Here is a 20,598-nt window from a genome sequence, read left to right as displayed (position 1 = left end):
AGTACCTGCATAATATATTTTCTTTAGTCTTTCAAAAAGTATTGTTCACAAAGTAAATTCTTAAATTAATCCGATCGTTTAACAATGACATTCAAATAATTCAAAAGAATTAAATAAAACGTTAGTAATCGTTTCGTGGAATAATTATTGTAAATGTGTTTTACAATTCTAGGAAGTTGAAAGAATACTCGGTTTAAGTACTTATGTATGACGTAAAAGGGATAGTAATTATTTGATTACATTGCAAATGACAAAAAGTGGTTTGGAACCACTTCCATGATGGCTTCCCGATGCTTCACCTGCATAGAACGGTATTATTTTTTCAGAATTATTTTTAAGTCGTAAGACGGGTGTAGCTTTTATAAAGCGTTTGTATATTATATTGTAGTTGAACTTGTTTGGATAAGATACAAGTTCAACATCTAAATTAAATTGGATTGAAATATTTTTTCAGTATACAAAATAATATAAATTTACTGGGATTCCGATTAAAATGGGTATAGCATCTTTCAAATTGTATATTAATAAATATCGTTAAAATAGTTTTTACGTTCAAAAATTTTAATTTTGACTGACCCATGGGTGACACAAAATATAACACCATTATTAACACCTGTCCAAAAATATTTTTGTTTTGAACATTCACAAAGGAGCGTTTCTTTCGTCTTTTGTTTTATATTTTAATCCCTCACAATATCTTCAGTACACATTAAGTTATAGAATTTACTTAGTGTGTGTTAACCTAATAATAAAATAATGTTTCATGTTGTTTTCATTCAGCATGAGGCGTTTCACACTTTATCAAAATTGTTCAATAATGTTCGTATTTTTGCACATCTTTATATGTAAAAAAATCATATTTACAAAAAGTGCGTGCGTAAAAAGTACACATATCAGAAGTGAAACTTCTTTGTAAATTAATTATTAATAAGGTAAAAGCCCCAATAGTTGATCATGTACCAGTATATGATAATTTTGTATTTGTATATCTCTATTTACACTGCTTACACACTGTATACGTGCTAATGATAATTTAAATAAATAAAAAAAAAAATCTAAAGTTCTAATATGTAACTACTAAACGAATACATAAATTCGCGATCTCCCTTAATCTCTCTCTCACTATAGTGAGAAAGATTGAGGTATACCTCTATTCCACCCCTCGCTCCATGGCACTGTGCGTGATTCGATGTTCGCTCTATCTCACTCTCTCTCTCATTCTTTCTCACTTTCTTGCTCCCTACTCTCGCTCCATAGCTGTTTGCTTCATTCTACGTTTGCCCTTTCTCACTCTCTCTCAATCGGTCTCAATCGCCCTATCCCTTTTCTTCGACAAAAACGCTGCTAATTATAGCGTCACGAAGATGTCTTCTATCTAATTATTGCGTTTCATTAGTAAAAAAATTACGCTCACGCGCCTAAACAAGTTTCACTTCAATAAACGTAACACATTAAAATATATATAAATAAAAACAATTATTCTAGCAAAAAAAATACCTGTAAGCCGGCGTATATCTGGTAGACTGGCCAACTGCATGAGTAGACCATTTGTCTCCCAGTTGCGTTCAATTGCCTGCCAAAGTCCGGGTATCCGTGGTCCATATCAGCTGGGAGTGCGTAGCATCCATCCAGCTTTACGTAGTCTACGCCCCATGCCGCGAAGGTTGCCGCATCTAGAAAAATTTTTGTAGATTCAATATGAAAAAGGCTAATGCCCAAACTAGTGCTAGAGCCAAAAGAAAAAAAAATGAAAAAAAAATTATATGATAATATAATTCAATATTATATGGCTCAGGTTTCTATCATTGCTTTTATTTATTGTAGGTTATTGATTATAAACAGTGGCTGTGTGAATCTGACGTATTCAACGCTACGTTTAGTGAGTAAAAGAGTTTTATAAAATTTTACTACAAACATTTCTAAACTAAACTTGTCGCACACAAGTAGGCATAAAATGAAGGTACCCTGTTTCTATGTAGGTTGTATTTTATATCATGTATAATATAAACATTGTTTTTTGTTATAACAAAATTAGGGTTATCTTAAACAATTTCTATACGCAATTCTTACTTTTGAATATATAGCATTAGAAACATTGCTTAAATATACAACATATCAATCGCCAAAAATCTAGTCCTTTTACGTCCGTATAGTCTATCAACATGAACTGATATAAATTCCTATTTCTCGGAACATAATTCAAATCTAGTTCGTAACTATAAATGTAATTTCATACGCTAATACGATACGACATATCGATGCATATTTGGTAACTTTAAAACGTTCACTACACCTGCCAATCGTGTCAAGGTGTTAACTCAGGAATCAGCCCCCGTACTCTGTAACCCATGCCGATTTGAATATCTCAATAGTTCTGTAAAATTCTCTCACAAAAACGATGACCTATAACTATCTAGGGACAATACAGTGTCGCTACCGAGTATTAGTTTTTGGAAGAAAAGAATTTGACATTTGAGAGTAATTGTTCGCGTTAAGTTTCTAAAGGTAAGGTCTAAAGGTAACGGTAATTGGATTTAGATTACAGAAACGAAACTTAGCTCGAACTAGGACTCCCACAATCCTATCCATATTGCGTGGTACCACAACTGGATATGAAAACTAGTTGATATTGAAAGTAACATAGTATCACGCAAATCAAGGAAATTTATAACATAGGATAGACTTCAGAATTACGTGTCGTTATTTCACCGATATGTTTTTAAGTATACTTTTCATCTCCAAACTTTTACGGTGTAAATCGAACTGGTAGAGACATCGACCTACATAGTAATATGTTTAAAAAAATTCTTGATGGATTAGTGATTAACGGGCACAAATCCTTGGGTAGCCGCAAATAATACTTGTCTTCAAAAATAAAGAACACAGTATCTGCCCCATACATTCAGATGTAACGGGATATCAAACACCAATTATACTATCTCAATTGTACATTTATACAATCGAATTGGAATCTTTTTCCCTAAGTTCACTTTCGTCTGTTTCTGTCAAATGGTGTAAGCGCTTTGATAAAAAGAAACAGCTTTTAACATGAGGTCGATATCTCTTTAGCCATCGAGGAATTAAAATTCCAATGCAGTTTTGTTTCATTTACTAGTTAGTGACATTTCATAGCAACCTTTAATAGGTTAATTATTACCGAGTTCATATAATTGCTAGTTTAAGCGATCGTCATCAACTCATTAGCATCTATTGATCAATATGCAACTTCCTAACTAAACGAGAATCTCTAACAACATAAAAACACATATTTATTCATTTCCGCAAAAAAGCAATTGAGGATCGTATGACGATCACTTCATCCATATATTATAAAATATAGGTATTGTGTAGCGACACCAGCGACAATCCGATACTATAATAAGTACGCCAAACCCTGAGACGCGATAGCAAAGTTATTAGTACTTCTAAATACACATATATACAACTTCTTGACTTTATCCACTGGGTCCAGTGGAAGGAATCTAATCTTGCCGAAGTCGCGTATGTAAGCTCGTAATGTAGTATCGAAGATTGAATGTAAATTACATTGGATGAGGTAAGACTGGGTTCATGACAGGGGATTGGCATTTTGTAATGTTATTATAATAGTCGCAAATAAACTTACGAAATATGTAAATAAACAATTACTTTTTTGCCTCAAAGGGCAATTTGTATATTTCATGTTTGGTTCAATACAATAAACTGCATGTGTGGAGCAATCAATAACTTTTCCAATAAAATGACCAAAATGATTCATTTAACACAATTGCTTAAACAATCGATGCAAACCAAATTCGTTTGGTGAATTTTGATTAAGTAAAAGAATCTTTGAAAATATGTATGTAAAAATATATATGATCCGAGTGGTCGGCATACAGCACAATGGGTTCCGAATACTCGGATCCGAGAGCTAGGATGGCAATGGTTAAAAAAAATTAACGGGATACTCGAATAGATCCGAGTGGGCGGCACCGCTATCATGGCCCCGATCCACTCAGATCTGAGAAAAGAGCACTTAATATTTTAAATGCAGCGAAACGTCGACACTCACTGAAATTTATGTGGATCATAAAAATCTAGTCGGAATCCTATATCTGTTATTGTTAATATACAATTGATTAGCCTTCTGTGCTTGGCACACCATTTTTTGGGTCTAAGGCATACCAGCTTCCTTACAATATTTTTCTTCGCTGTACCTGAAGTGTTAACAGATAGACTAAAAGTCCATTGTTACTGAGAATTGAACCTACAACTTCAAGTGTCAAGCAAAACAAATCACACATATAATAACTTCTTAGTATTATAATTAAAGTTATGCATCTTTCAATTTTACCTCCAGCAAGATGGCCGACGACACCCGGATATCCGGCACACGTGAAGTTACCATAATCTTCATAGATACCAAACTTCAGGCCTTTGCTGTGTACCTGAAATGAAAGAAAAACCTTGTACTCTATTTATAAACTATACTAAATAGATATATTTATCTAATTAAATTCTAATATGCGCTTAAAAATATAAGACTCCTTTAATAATAGAAGTGTAGAAATTGGCGCTATATCGAAGATAGATCTTTTTAAAAGTTTCTTCGTCTCCTAGTTCCCCTATTCCCTGTAGGATATTAAATATAATATTATAAATATTCCATTCACATGCGTCAGATCAATGTTATGTCATAAATTAATTCTTCGTCCTTTGTCAATAGATAAAAAGTGAAAAGGCGAATAATGCTTTGCATTCAGAATTTTTTATAACAATTCATTGGATTAACCATGGAATAACAATTGTTCAATGTTAGATAATCGATGATCATTGTAAAAATTACAAAACAATAAAGCAAAAAAACTATATCACTTAGAGATTGTTTTTTATAAATCAGTGATACGGAAATTCGAAGGTTAGATTATAGATAAGTTTTTGTTGCCTATAATAAAAATATAATTGTTTTAACGCTTTCGAAGGTTTATAGGTTACGTATAAAACTGACATTTAAGAATAATAAATGATATTTATTTCTTCTCTCACATATACAAGGTTACTATGATTAAACTAAGATCATAGCTTTACAAGAAATAAAGGTGACTAAAAATCTCAACACTTAAAATGTATGAATACGAGTTACTTTTCATAAATAGTTATTTCCTTTGTCTTGACAAAGATTAAGGTTAAGCTGCATAACACCTTAATATAGTAATTACGTCAGCAGGTAAATGTCAATTTATGAGGTTAATTGTAGAATGATTGCATTGTCAGTCAGGGTTGGACTTTGGGGAGGTCAACCGGGGCTACAGCCCGGGGCCTCCACAATGGACTTCGGAAAAAAATGTTTCAATTCCGACAAGTCAACACTAGTAAACAACTTAATAAACAAATATTTTATATGTTTGTTAAATACTAAAAGAATCTACTTGCTTTCTCATTTATCAAAATTTGATATTGAAAATCTCGACTGAAATATTTTTTTATTTTATTTGGAAAATAATTTGAGGACAAGGGCCTCGACTCCTTTGTTGCCTTATGCCTTACAATTCGCTTTTAAATATAGAACAAAATGATCTATATTCAAATAAAATAACAAGTAGGTGTCACAATTCACCGTAGTTACATTAATTTCGACACAGTTCTAGGTACATGCTTTACTGTTTTATAGAAGCATCAAGTCGTGATTTCATTGCAGAAGCCTACTGCGTGGGAAAGTGTTTGCAATAAAGTGTGAACTCGGACAGTAATACAACACAGTAACTTGTAGGCATATACATATAATAAACAATATAAATCGTCTTAATACTCGTTACAGAAATTAGAACTTATCTTCACTTATCGTTGGGTAAGTTCCAAACGATGCATTGAATACCACAGCGACATGTATTTATTTTAATTTCTCAAAAATGTCACCTTTCCGACTCAGTTTCCGCACTTAGACGCACATATGGTGGGTTTTACATCTAGTCCAGGCTAATTAAGCCAGGCTTGATCCTTATAGATGCTCTAAAGTTTCCTGGGCAGTTCTCAGTCTTTACCGTCTCCGAAGATTTCTGCTTGTTGGGAATCTACAGCCACACATTCCAGGACTACGTGACTGCTTTTGTACCAAAGCTAAGAGACGTTTATTAAGGAGACAGTGGCCCGTTCTCGTTTATATGAGAGAGTTTATTTATCATTTAATCCCTTCCAAGAATATATTTAAATCATGTATTTACTTAATACTTTGAGTTACTGAATATGGCGTAAACTGTGGTTGTATCAAATCGTTTCGAAATGTGCCACTGTGGCAACTTGTAATGACTTCCTCTACCGTCTCGTTTATATTACTGACACATAAATAACGCAGCTGTCTTGAATAAATACTTAAGAACACTCCCATCCTTTAACAACCAATTCCAGTGAGAACATTCTGTAAATACTAGGCCTCATGTTGTATCGGTTAAAATTGAGGAGTACTAAAGTTATGATAACCCCGAAACCTAAAACGTTATTTCAGATATTGCAAAATCAGCTGCCCATCAAAGTTCAAATCAATTTGACTTACGGAAACGCAAAGTCGGGACTGCGGTATGCAATACGGGAGTCAAATTAAGACAATCAACTAAAGACCGAACTTCTTAAAAGGCCGGAAACGCACACGCGTATAGTAGGAGTATCCCTTAATATCGGGATAATCCGAAGCGTTAGATATCTTTAAAGAAATGGCACTGTTATTTATTTATTTTGCTAGTAAAAAATAATAGCATATCAAACTGTATTCTAACGGCGTACGTCTATCAAAATAGACCTCTTCTCGACGAAATCTTGCTGGACAAGTAAGTGTCATCAATCATCCTAACGTCCATCTACCATAATTTTTGCGACTACCCCTGGTTCCTCACGATGTTTTATTGCAAATGTTTATTCCATAAAGAAAAGCTAGAGCATTTGAACGCACCTTCTCAATTTTTAAGGTCACGTATACCTTTAAAACTTTTTAATAAATTTTTGTATTCATAGTATCTTATTCAAAAGTCGTTCATATTTCTGAACAAACACAATTAATGCAAAAAGGATTAATTTAAATATTAATATATTTTATGATATGACAATTATACTGAATTAATATTGCCATGATATCTTTTGTTTAACATAACACGACATAGGCGTTCCCACGCAGATCCTTACGCGAAGGTCACAGATCACAAAATGTTGGAGTATTGCTACAGACTATAGAACTGTCACAGAACAACTATAGCAACAATCTCTAATATCTATAGATTATATTTTTTTCTCACATGGGCAACACGGGAAGTATAATGTAAGTTTGGTTCTATCAAAATAATGTAAAAATTTAATTAAAATAAGGCGAATATGTATAAGTTTTTCTTTCATAATCATTTTACAGCTAAGCTGACATAATATATATCTATGAATAATATAAAACAGATTATCAAATCAAATGTATACTAATCTGTCATCACTAACGTTCCAAATTCAAAAAAATATTTCCCCAATATATTCTCTACACTATGGTTCTAGTTCTATGTGTTATTGTTATGTATTGTTCACAGTTCACATACAGGGGTTGTGTCGAAATAATCATTGTGATATAATGAGATTGCGGTCGCAGTGATTAAAAAAGCTTTAGAATGAAGAATTGAAAGAATAGGCTGTACTTAGGCGTATCACAATTAACATTCTAAAACAATTGAATAACGTACGTGATAATGTAGGCTTAGAAAAAACCCGATAAAAATATCATGGCCTATTATATATGATTATTTAAGTTACAGTATTGTCTAACGATTGTCGGATAACAACAATAAGAAAACAAACTAAAATGGAAATGGGCTGGGCATTTGATAAGAAGTAATACGGGAAAATGGACCAAAGAAGTTATGGAATGGTGCCCTAGACATAAAACGAGAAGTAAAGGTAGACAACATCGTAGATAGGAAGATTATATTAAAAAGGTGGCAGGAGCCACATGGATGAGGAAAGCAAGAGATCTTTGTGGAGAACACTTGGGGAGGCCTATGCTGAAAAGCAATACGATCAAGAAGCCGGTGTCTAATAGGAAATAATATGATAATATTTACATTTACCTTAACTAAACTTCGTGAATAAGTATAAGTAGTATATCCATAAGATAAAATGTAACTTACAAGATTGTCAATAAAGGCGTTATTTATAGTAGTGTTAAAACGAAGTAGAAGCTACATAAATTGATTATGTATATTATGTAGGTTTAGACTTCCTGGGTTAGCCTTATTAATTTAATTACCCGTTAAAGATTGCCTGGAAAATGCGACAAGTATTAAGGTTAATAGTTAGAAGGCCCTGCTAATTATTAAAGTATTATATTAAGTTTCGCAACAAAATGTTAAATAAACAAATCGATAGTTTATTTAGTCTTTAAGTTTTATCCACTTTTTTATGTTATTTTTGTCTTATTTAATCTGCGAATGCGTAGATTTCGATTTAAAATTAATACAGCTATTACGAATAGTGATTCGATTAGTACGAATACAGCCTTGACGTATTTTGCAGTTGCGGAAATAACGAAATACTGTTCGTTAAAAGCATCAACGAGTTTCTTCTTGAACTTGACCTGCTTAATTTGTTGTATTTTAGAATTCCGTTAAACGGAAAACAAACTCAATAAACGTGGAGAATATTAAGTAAAACTATTAATTGCTCATACCTAACAATAGCATAATTACCTACAGATTACCGTCACTATAAGTAATAGTTGACAGGTTAAGTTAATGTTACTTATTTTGAATTATATTTCTGGTGGATCGTTTATTTTTTAAAATCCAACTTTAAAAACACGGGAGGACTGACCGTAGCCTGATATGCCATTTGAGTTAATTGTATTTTATTGTACTGTATTTGTTTTGTTGTGTGTTGATTCACGTACGTATTTATGTAATACATTACTAATTACGATAAGTAAGAAAACTCTTAGATTTAAAATTGAGACTTATTTATAATATAAATTGTTTTTGACATTCTCGACTCATACTTTAACACCAAATTTCGCTGTGATATGTTATTGATATATTGGACCATAGACGCGGCTAAGTGTATAAGCAACTATCAAAGATTTGCTCATGTATAAAAAAACTAAAATTATATAATATAATAATTTTATATACGAAACCCAATACACGCCCCGCGTTCATCTTGTTAACAACCTTCAGCTTTGCTCTGGTTCAAATAAATGTTTAGTTTTTCTCACGCTGCTGACATTGAACTGTCAAAATATTCATTTTCGCTCGAGTTATTTATTGCTTTCGTTAACTTGGTCACCCTGCTACCATTTACGATTTATTTTAATTAGAACATACTTAAATTATTATTTTTTTGTTTTTTCGGGCGATTGTTGGTGGCTCCGTGGGGTTTTAGTGGGTTAACCCTTCACAGGCAACCGTGCCGCGGGAGGGTATGTGTATCGCGTTTCCCCACGAAAAAAAATAATGAATAAAGCTTCAAAGAAAGTGTTTTAATTTAACATACAACAACCGCCACCAAATCTAATTCAAGTTCTGAAAATGACGTGCTATATGTAGATCAAATAACTATTATTCAATAAATTGTATAATAGCTTTTGAAGTTTTAATAACATTCTAACTGTCAAAACTTTCGTCCATTGAGATCATAATGCAGAGATTTACAATCATAGATTCCAGTATAATATAAATGCACCTACACCAAAACCATTGACCTACATATAAAATTATAAGACTATTTACTTTAGCAATCGCTAAGAATATGAAAGTGAAAACAATGCTGTGTTTGTTACGCTTTCAGAGAAATACCACTGCACTACTTTTATTGATTTTTAGCGACGATTAGATAACTTTATTAACATGTTAATTTGTTCTTATCATGACCATTTACGATAAATTTCAATTCAATTTCAAAAATTCTTTATTCAATGTTCAACAACAATTAAAAATGCTACATGTCCAGTGTACAATAATTTTCTAGAATGTAACAAACTTATAACTAAACACGTGTTTTTAAAAGCCGTATTGCTTATTTTAAAAACTTATAAAAAACAGACAAAAACTAAAGTTATAATTTTTCGAAGTTTAACATTAACGAACTAAATTTAATGAGGTAAACTGGGAACTATGCAATCTTTAGATAAGATTTGCATTTTTGACAAGTGTGACATTAATTATGATCACGGCCACACACGCCGGAATTCCTGTTAAATCATTTTGCGAATAAATATCTCTATCCTCAAAATAGACTGGGATAATGTTTGAAATGGGAGCTGAGTGAGTCAAAAAAATCTTTATTCATATAAGGAGTTTTGGGAAGGCTGTCATATTACAGGAGTTATACATACACATTATGCAATATACAAAAGATATTTTGTAAAAAATAAATATAACCTAACTATTTTATAATGTAATGTAATGTATAAACTGTGTTACATAGACCATAATATTAATATTTAATAGATCAAATAAAACGCCGCAGATAATAATTGTATCATTACAATAATGTCAAGACTTGACTACAGATGATTACGCGCATAAAAGGCCTTTGTATCGGTCTGATCTCATATCAATGCGTAAGCGCACGTATTTCTGACTTGAGTTCTCATATGAAGCATTACTCAAATTTGATTTGAGCGATAGCAAAAAACGGTAAAGAAAAATATCAAAAATATTTAAAATTAAATTTTATTTAATTACTTTACTGCAAAACATTTGAGCATAATTAATTTTAATATCTTTATTCAAAAATTGTTGATTTCATTTGCTTGGAATTTATACACGTTGTGTAGGTATGCCATAAATTCAAATATTCGCATTAATAAAATAATTGTTTGCTAATTACTGTTTAAATTTTAATTTGTATTGGACCACAATTTCTCCCCTCGGATCACCGTTCCAAAACATTTATTTAAATAAATTTCTCTTATGTATGTTATACTCATATAGCATAGCTAAATAGTTTACGGGGCAGGTACTTCTCGTGATTTAATTTATAATTTAATCACGTGAACATCGCAATGTGGCTGTCATGTATGAAGTAATTGATCAAGTCACGAAGAATTATGTCAATTGTCATATCAGTAAGTCAAATGTCTAATATAATCTACAGTAATTGAGACTTTTGTAGAGAGGGCATAAAGTTTTCTAGAGCGTACCTAAATATGCATTCCGCCTTTGAATTACATTGAATAATCGTAACCTAGAAATAGACAAAGAAAGTCTCCATAAATGTGATTTTCTATGTTCCAAGCATAATTTTGAAATGATTGTAGATCTGCAATATTCGCTATGGCCGATTTGTGTCTGGCGGGAAAGTGTGTTACCAGGTTTGAAAAGGCGTGCCGGGTCAAAGAAATAAACGTCAATTGTCTTGAATTATAAATAAATACATGGCAAGTAATTTTTTCGATTCTCTTAAAATTGGAAACTCAGCTTTCATATCTTTCGTAAATGTAATAAAATCGAGAAAGCTTTTAACTGTCACTTTGGTTTTTTTTTACTTTGATTATTATCTGTGCTCATTCAGCGTAAGTTCTGTCAATGTTTGACAACATACGTCAAAATCTTAGTTTGATTGGGATGAATTCGTAATGTTTGTAGTGATTAATTTAAAATTAAATACAAATATATATACAGACATTTGAATATTTGTCGAACTCATTGAAACAAACTAACATTATAACTCGTTGGTTAAATCCAAGTAAATTTGTTTAAAAAACTACACAAGTTTTGTGCTTATAAATCAGAGAAACAGATACAAAATTCCAATATGGAACCGCGACTTACATTTTTTGGTTTTTTTTTTTGGTTACAATATGCCACCAGGTCGATTACTAAGATAAAAAGATCAAGGTATCTCGATTGGACACTAGTCCAAAAATTAATAATAAACCGAAGCCCAAAAATATTCTACTATAATAATAAATTATGAAGCATGAAACTAATAAATGATTATAAATGTAATCTAAGGAAATAATCAAAATGTTAAGTGAAAAAGCCGCGTAAATAATATAATAGAATAGATGATTTAGCGTTGACAGCGTCTACCGCATTCTGTGAAAGTAATGAGCCATAATTTCACCGACTTAGTAAGATATATTGACAACAACTTGTTCCGTAAGACGTATATTTTTAATACGAAGCACATTAAAAGTCAACTTTATTCTTAAGAGACAAAAAACCAAAACAATTTTCTTGGTCACCTTAAACCGCCAGCAAACTTTACCTGGGTACCGTAAAAATACAGTTCTATTTTTTATTCGAGAAAATTCTTGGCCACACAGCTTGTTATTCTGTATATTATACTTCTATGAACTTCTTCCGTAGACTTCAAAGGAATTAGCTATAAAAACTAATCTAATGTCATGATAAAATTTCCGACGTAGTTGTCGCCCGGACCCGGCGGAAGACGCCAGCCGACGTAAGTTCAAGCAAATTACAGGAGACAGACGAGCAAGAAGCTCACCTGATGCTGTGACACCGCCCATGGACACTCGCGCTGCCGGCCTTTTAAGAATTGTTACGCTCTTTTTATATAGGGTTCCTATGTATTAAATCATCATCTAATATATATTGTTCCAGATATTTTGCATTTTATTTTATTAATATATATGTAAATATTACTAAGATGTGTTTCCGTAAACACGTTTGTGTGTCGCACGTACAGAACTAATCAATGCCACTTCCGACGTCTGAGATAACCTCCTGAACTTGACATACAAACTTTCTACTCATTAGCATTAAATAATAACAGTTAAACTACCGCCAGCAAACATCGAGTTAAATGTAAATTAATATTAATTAGCGACGAAGATACCTAATATGTTTGAATATATTTATTTGTCTATTCACGATATAAAGTACCTACTTCAAATACAATGAAATAATTTGTCAACTGAGACTTTTACTAACTTGGAGTATAATTATTTTATTATCATAGATAAGAACCGACTTTGCGTCTATCGCAAATAAATACTTACAAATGTCGTAAATTATAAACAATAATAATTTGTAACTGCGAAATGCATGTAACATAATATTAGAACTTTCTGTAGAAAACAATGCTCTTAGCCTCAATGCTCTAACATAAAACGTTTCTTCTATACTATGCTATTTAATAGTTAATATAGAACAAAGTTTAGAAAATTCGTGTTTTGAAATGGAAAGGGAAATCGTTTTAAAGACAAGTAAATAAATCAGTGGCGCTGCAATCCACAGATTGGCCACATATTTTTGAATCTGTTTTATAATCATTGACTCCTGTGCCTGACACACGCCATCAACTTTTTGAGTCTAACGCAAGCCAGCTTTCCTCACGATCAATCCTTTACCGCAAATGTTAAATGCGTACATATAGCCATGTATCGAACCAACACTTTAAAAACCCACCCATCCTATAATTTCACAGCGATAAGTATTGCTTAACTTCTTATATAAAATACAGGTGATATATAGTCAATCCAAACGCGGATATCATCGATGCCCTAGAAAGTGTCCACAAATCATTCAAAGAATTGCTAAAAAGTAAACAAGACGTTTGAATGGACAAAAGCTCCGATGTCGTAATACAATTTCTACTTTGATACGCGTGAGAGTTGATAACAATAGGCAAAAAGGTACTGGCATTGTCACGAACGTGATTACAGGAAAAACTACTTCAAATCGGGACATCGTATGTTGTATAATGGTGAGTCGGTGTACTTGACTCGAAGATAGAGGTTAAAGATTTGTAGTCCAAAAGAGTGATACGTCTCGAATCGCATAAGTACTATTATGCGATTCCTCCAACTATTCATAATTCCAGCGTACTCCTCCCTTAAAGGCCGGCAACGCACCCACTAAAAATGGCTGTCTATGGGCTGCAATGACTGCCCTTTTTGGCCGTCTCGCTCGTTTGCCCCCTTATAAAAAAAAGTACTTGTAAAGGACTAAATAGGCGAAAGTACACTCTTCATAGAGCGCATTCTGTACAGGAAATTCCAAGGGAGTCAAAAAACTACTCTGAAAGTCTTTACAATGTTTTAAACTCTACCTAAGAATTTAATATTCGTCAATGCGAATGAAAATACTCTGAACGTGAAGCTTCTTCTTGGTCTACTTGGTATCGCAATTAAATCTGATTCTTCAAACTTCGAACAAGACGTTTTTTTATCTGAAACGTTTATCTTTAGCACGTTTAACAAATTCAAAAATGTATGTTAGAGTGAACACAGTGAACTAAAATTGGGACGGCTAATGGCAACATGTATTTTGCTCGTATATACTAACACATATACTTACACATTAAGTTTGTAATGAGATATAAAGTTCTTTAAACATATCTTAAATCATGATAAGACACTTTTGAAACGTGAGTTAACGGTAATACAAAGTAAACCCGAGCGAATATTTTCATTTTCTCCGATCACTTTCTCGTATAAAACATGCGTGTACAATATACAATGATTAATCTACAACCTGTACGACTGTCTAAATCGTGTTTTGAACACGAGATGAAGAAGAGCAGAGATTCGTGAGACTGTTTTGGGATTTATTACCTTCTTACAATTAATTTGTATTAGAAGTAAATCAGGCTCAATTTCCTACTATGTAAATATACATTTTTGTAGATAAAAATTAATATGGTAATAGATTTTAAAGTATTTATAAACAAGTTTATGAATTGCTAATTTTATTTGGACATAAAAATCGCCAGCGAAGTCACATATTTTAGGAATCTTGGAATTTTTAAATAAACATGTAGTTTATAGGCATATTAATTCGACCTCTCGTCGTCACCACAAACATGGTGCTAAATTAAAATTTTAATCTTCTAAACCATTTTTTTGTTTTGTTTAGATACTTTGATAGTATTTATATACATAAACACTATTACATAACTTTTACTATTTAAATAGATAGCCATATCTTTTTTTCTTTAGTGGTCATGTTAAAATATTTATTTATTTATTTATTCCACAACATTTTTCTATCTTAACATTTACTACTAATTCGATAGAACTCCAAAATAATTCCCACACCAATTATCCTTCATAAAAACATTAAAAAATGAAACTTATACGCCTAAATCTTATAACTAACAATATAGTATAACAATAATATATCCTGTAAGATAGCTGTCTAATATTATACTTACATTTGTCGATGATAAAATGATCGTAAATAAAGACGATTATATATCAAAAGTTATCTCGTATAAAATAATTTTACTTCAACCAATACCCAGAACAAATCAACGCAATCAACAAATAAATAAAACATCGAATGAATCATCATATTTGGTAATGCGTGTTATTCCACAGATTAACAATTGCCACGACAAAAGGCATCCAGATCAACGTCCTAGCGTTATGTCATTGAAATTGAGCTAAAAAGTGATTTATTCTGTCTATAATGATGTCGTCACGGAGATGTAGAGATTGTGAGACACGCAATTCAATTACATGTCTCACATACGAATGCACGGAATGTAGGGTTGCCAACGGAGCTATTAAATTGTTCCTCCCCTCATTCAGAAATAATCTTTATGATATTTTTATCAAGACTAAGGGTCTGTTTTACAATGTCCGTATATGTTCCAAATAAGCTATTTATTAGATACTTATTGGTAGGATAAACAGCATTTTTGCGTTTCACGACTGTCAGATAGCACTATTCGTCATGAAACGCGAAGTATTTTATTCGGGACTTTTATCTTTCGAATAATTTATGTGTTGCATAGCAATTTGATAGTTTATCCATACATTGTGAAACAGGCATCTTATCCAGAATGAGCAGTGGCTTAAGTTTGCGATCATTTCTGAGGTCGTAGATTTAATACCCGCATTGGAAAACATTGTGAAAGTACCGTCACCATTGAATAAAAATAATACAATTAAAAAATGGTCATAGTTTAAAATTAAGAACTTTCGTCACTAAACCGATGCAAGGAACGAAATCCTGTGTAACATTATTGTTTAGCTTATATGGTCAAAACACAAACGCCACATAGGACGCCAAAGCACAAAACAAAACACGACTATATTTAGACCCCGTCCGCGGCGTGTGTAAATTAGGCTCATACATGACTATTAAAAAAGAGTGTGTGTACTTATGTACACGCTTTAGAAGTTATACTTCTTTGGCGTATGGAAAAAAAACTAAAATGCAGTAAGTAGTGATTAACGATAAATATTAAAATTAATCAAAAAGATTTTATTTAAATAAATAAATTATTAGTAAATACTATCACCGCCGTATATGAAATTGATTTAGAAACACCAAAATAATATTTATTTATTCACACTGTTTAATTGTACCTACTGTAACGAAGCACGTGTTCTAAATATAACTACTAGAATATACAACTTGAACATAGTTATCGATTTCCATACCGCCTAGACCTAGTGGTAGCCTTAACTTTACAATGTCGAATTTAGGTGTTGATGTGCGCGCGCGTCGTAAAAATTCACTCTCATAATTTTTCTCCATCGCGCCAATAAAGTTCTATTCGCGCGATACGTATAACTTCAAATAATTTATTTATTTATTTATTTTATTTATTTAATGATCACGAAACAGATACAGAAGTCTGACGCATAGACCAAAGGTGGTTTTAGCGCCATTTTTTAAATATTTTATCCCGTCAATGTTGTCTCATACAGTTTTTAATTGGTTTAGTTAACGCATGAATAAGGTGAATGTGAGATAAATAATAGAATCAACTAACGGGCTAATTATATATAATATTTGCGGTCACATTCTATTTTGTTTGAAATGCTAACCCTATAGCGTATACAATGAAGTAAAGCATTTTGATCAAATTAAAGTACCAAATTTAGTGAAAGCTGACTAAATTCTCAGAGAATTTTGAACAAATAAAAGATTTCTCTCAAATAATTATATCGCGAGTTATCGTAATAAATTTTATAATAATGTTATAGTCCAAGCGATTTTATTTTAAATTGGGATTTGTTTAAAATAATGTAGGAAATATTTACTAAATATGTTATATGGCTGACGTATTGGCCAAAAACAAGGTAATTAAAACTAATTTAATAATTTATATACAAAGCCTCAAAGATTATTTCAATACGATAAAACCAAAATTATTTATATCATAAAAGTAACATGAATGTTAGTAAAAAAAATGAAAATATTTTATTTTTCTTCCTTTGGCTTCTCCCCCTTTCTACTTCGCCGCAAGGCGCGCTTTGGCTATCACTTATAGAAACGAAATTCAATCTTATTCCAATTCTAAAACTCGAGTTTCTAGACGAACAGTTAAAATAATCCACTAGCGTCTCTCATCAAACGTATACGAATGTATACAGCAAGATCCACTTTCCAAATTCAAATTCGCCCATAGTTTCCCATACAAAAATGTTATAAATACATGTACTTACGTAATCCGCCAAACTCTTCATGCCATACGGGAAACGTTCTCTGTCTGGCACCAATCGACCACGAGGGTCCCTTTCCCTCTCAGGCCAGCAGTCATCCACGTTAATATATTCGTAACCAGCTGCTGCGTAGCCCTCGGAGACCAGGATATCAGTCATCGTTCGGAACAGGCGGTCGCTGGAAGTTTAAGCTCGATAAGACAAAATAAGAGAAACGAAGCTCAAATTACAAAGGTTTTAGAAATAACGTCGATATTATTTAGATCTTTTCACAGTAAATTGAAATCTATTACTGTTTCTTTAATAATAATAAATAATATTATTTTCCTAATTATTACGGCCTGTCAGAGGTCTGTGACTAAAAGAACTATTGATTCCTTGAATAAATTGACTTGCAATTGTGGGACTCTCTACTCTATAGAAGTACGTAGTAAATTTGATCAATGAAATTGATTATATTACGATGTTGATTCAATAGTCTTACCTTATACAATTATCAGGATCGTTCTTGCAATCTGTGTTACACCTGAAACGTTCCCACGCGAGCCATCCCATCGGCGGAGTCAACGCCAAACCATTGTCCAAGCCCAAAATTTGCCCCAAAACACACAACACGCCAACAGCGGTCCACACACATGATTTCATTGATGCCATTATCAAATAAAAAAAGAATTCTTATGACTCGGTACGACGTATTCACTCAGATGTCAGCAGCCAAGTGGCATTCTGGTCCAGATAAATGATCTGTAACAAAGGATTGTTTATTATTAATTGGCCTCTGAACATCCTTACTTTAGACATTTCCGCTGCGAAACAGATAATGTCAAGTTTACGTCAACTTAGACGCCATTAACCTATTTGATCTGTTGACAGTGACATCACAACTTATCTGTGATTGAAATATTTTTATTCTATGTCTAGACAATTCCATAGAGAAACGTATTTATTAAAACTGTCTTAAGTATAGTAGTATTGAATGCCGATTGTTAATTTATTGTTTGTTTATTTTAGTCAGATAAAATTATAAATAATAAAAAATACATATACAAGAGGCACCACCTTCATAGGTGACCCGAAATCAACAAGAATGCAAATCTAATAAAACCGCGAAACAGTTAAACATAGATATTATATAATTAGGGAAAACAAGCAAAAAAAACATTATTTCATGTACATAATGTACACTTATGAACGTAAAAAAAGAAACATACATTGAATGTTTCTAATTTTACATTTTCTCCCATTTCTCAAATCAAGGGCGTAGAACAGAAGAGAAGCACTGGCAAAAAACTAAAAAATTCTACGGAATATACCTATAAAATCAATACTATAGACACACTAGACACTCATAGTAGAATTTTTGTTACTCAAGTTCAGTTAACTCAACGGGCAATAAACAGGCAGGAGAGGAATATAAAAAAATGCGATTACTAGCATTATAAGGCATTAAAACTTAACATATTTTGGCTTAAAATGTACAATGTCAAACAGCGGTGACTTTACAATGATCTAAACATATTTAACATAAATATGCTACCTTGCAAAGCAAAACCCTTTTTTAATATAAAGAAAATGTTTTTGAAATAGGTAACATTATGCAATACTTCCTTAATAATATGAATAATATCATCGTAATAGACGATAAGAAAATAATCTGCAATTAAATTATTCTCAAGAATATTGACTATTATTATTATCAACGTCGTAGTCAAGATTATAAACTAATGATATAATAATAAATATGCGTCAAATTAATATTTGGTTGGTTTATGGTAGATACCATAGACACTTAAAAATTTGTTTATTTTGGAATATAAGACACAGGTATCACTTATTACTCATCGGCAAAGAAGAGGGTGCCTGAGAGAAAAAGCCGCCGTAAAAACTCTCGATACTCTTTTAAAATAGCAATCATCATAAGATTACTTTACCTGTAGGAATTAAAATTACATTTATAATGTTATTTTCCAGAGTTTAATAAATTTTAATTACATTAATGATATTCGAGCGTTTGGAAAACTAGGATAAATTATAAATACATATCATCAAAGAACTACAACCGGAAACATTAAATCAATCGACATAATCAAAAGCGATTGAATCGTGTCACAATTCAAATGGAATATAATAGTGATTGTAATAATTATGATAATTTTATAACTGTATTAGTACGAATAGTTTTTTTTAATAAAAATATGATTGATTCGTTATGTCACAATAAATAGGTGAGATGTGATCACATTTAGGTAGTATCACATTCCAGATTAACCTCCCGGAAATGTAATATTAATCTTTTTAATTCTTTATTTTACAAAATAATAACATCACAGTGTAACATACATGAGAGATCACATATGTCTCTTTCTCTAGAATTATGTGCTGTGATGAAAAGAGTCAGATAAACAATTCATAAATTGTTTGAGCAGTCATCATGGATAGGCACAGTATCACTTAGTGGTATAAAAGAAATGTTATCACGAAAGGATATCCCCGGCATGCCTTAGACCCGTCAAGAGAAATAAAAAAAAAGTCGACGGCTTCTGTCAGGCACAGAAGGCTTATTAAAAAGATGTTTATGTAACAGATACAGAATTATAGGCTTTTTAGATTGTAGCCGAACTGTACTGAAATGCGATTTAAATATATATATATATACTTATAACAATCTAGTATAATATAAATTATACTAGAAGAAATAAGAAGGTTTTTTAAAATCGTTTTTTTTTTTATTTAAATAGAACAAATGCAAGTTATAATAGGTATAGTATTCGTGATTCATCTGTGATTAACTGTTGCTAAAGAAATAATCTCAGATTAAACAATTATATAAAGGAAAAACTCTGAATAGGTTTTTTATTGAAACTAATTTGTTTTAATGAGAGCGTGCAGACTAGAGACGTTTTTTAATACTGATAAATATCATAATATTTATATACTAGTAATCGTTCGTTTAACACAGAGATATTGGATTATATTCCCGGTGATAACATTTATATAATATATATATATAATCATGGACAACATTTTTAAATATCATTTATTACAAACACAGCGACACGAGAATTTTATATATTAGATATAGAGATTAACTTGCGACACTGTGAAACATATTGGCTCCTGCCTGATGCAACAGACTGGTTCACTTTGATTAATGTTAAGAAACTACGATCTTCTCAATTTACGCTTCACAAACTTAATCTAAACTTGATATAATTAGTGGTATTTAATAATTC

The 20,598-nt window shown here is 31.8% G+C and overlaps 1 protein-coding gene across 2 annotated transcripts in view; it reads right to left on the bottom strand.

Moving 5' to 3' along the window:
- LOC110997336 (alpha-N-acetylgalactosaminidase) overlaps positions 1-20,598 on the bottom strand; it is a 42,447-nt gene that overhangs the window by 4,009 nt on the left and 17,840 nt on the right. For both annotated transcript variants that reach the window (XM_022265451.2, XM_022265459.2), the window contains exons 2-5: positions 17,850-18,109; positions 17,369-17,543; positions 4,334-4,427; positions 1,498-1,673 (exon numbers count right to left, since the gene is read on the bottom strand). In XM_022265451.2, coding sequence (XP_022121143.1) covers positions 1,498-1,673; positions 4,334-4,427; positions 17,369-17,543; positions 17,850-18,019 — 615 coding nt within the window. In that variant the 5' untranslated portion in view covers positions 18,020-18,109. The remainder of the gene's footprint in view (positions 1-1,497; positions 1,674-4,333; positions 4,428-17,368; positions 17,544-17,849; positions 18,110-20,598) is intronic.

This window comes from Pieris rapae, chromosome 6 (assembly GCF_905147795.1).
Source record: "Pieris rapae chromosome 6, ilPieRapa1.1, whole genome shotgun sequence".
Lineage (NCBI taxonomy): Eukaryota > Metazoa > Arthropoda > Insecta > Lepidoptera > Pieridae > Pieris > Pieris rapae.
This window is presented reverse-complemented; position numbering and strand designations above follow the sequence as displayed.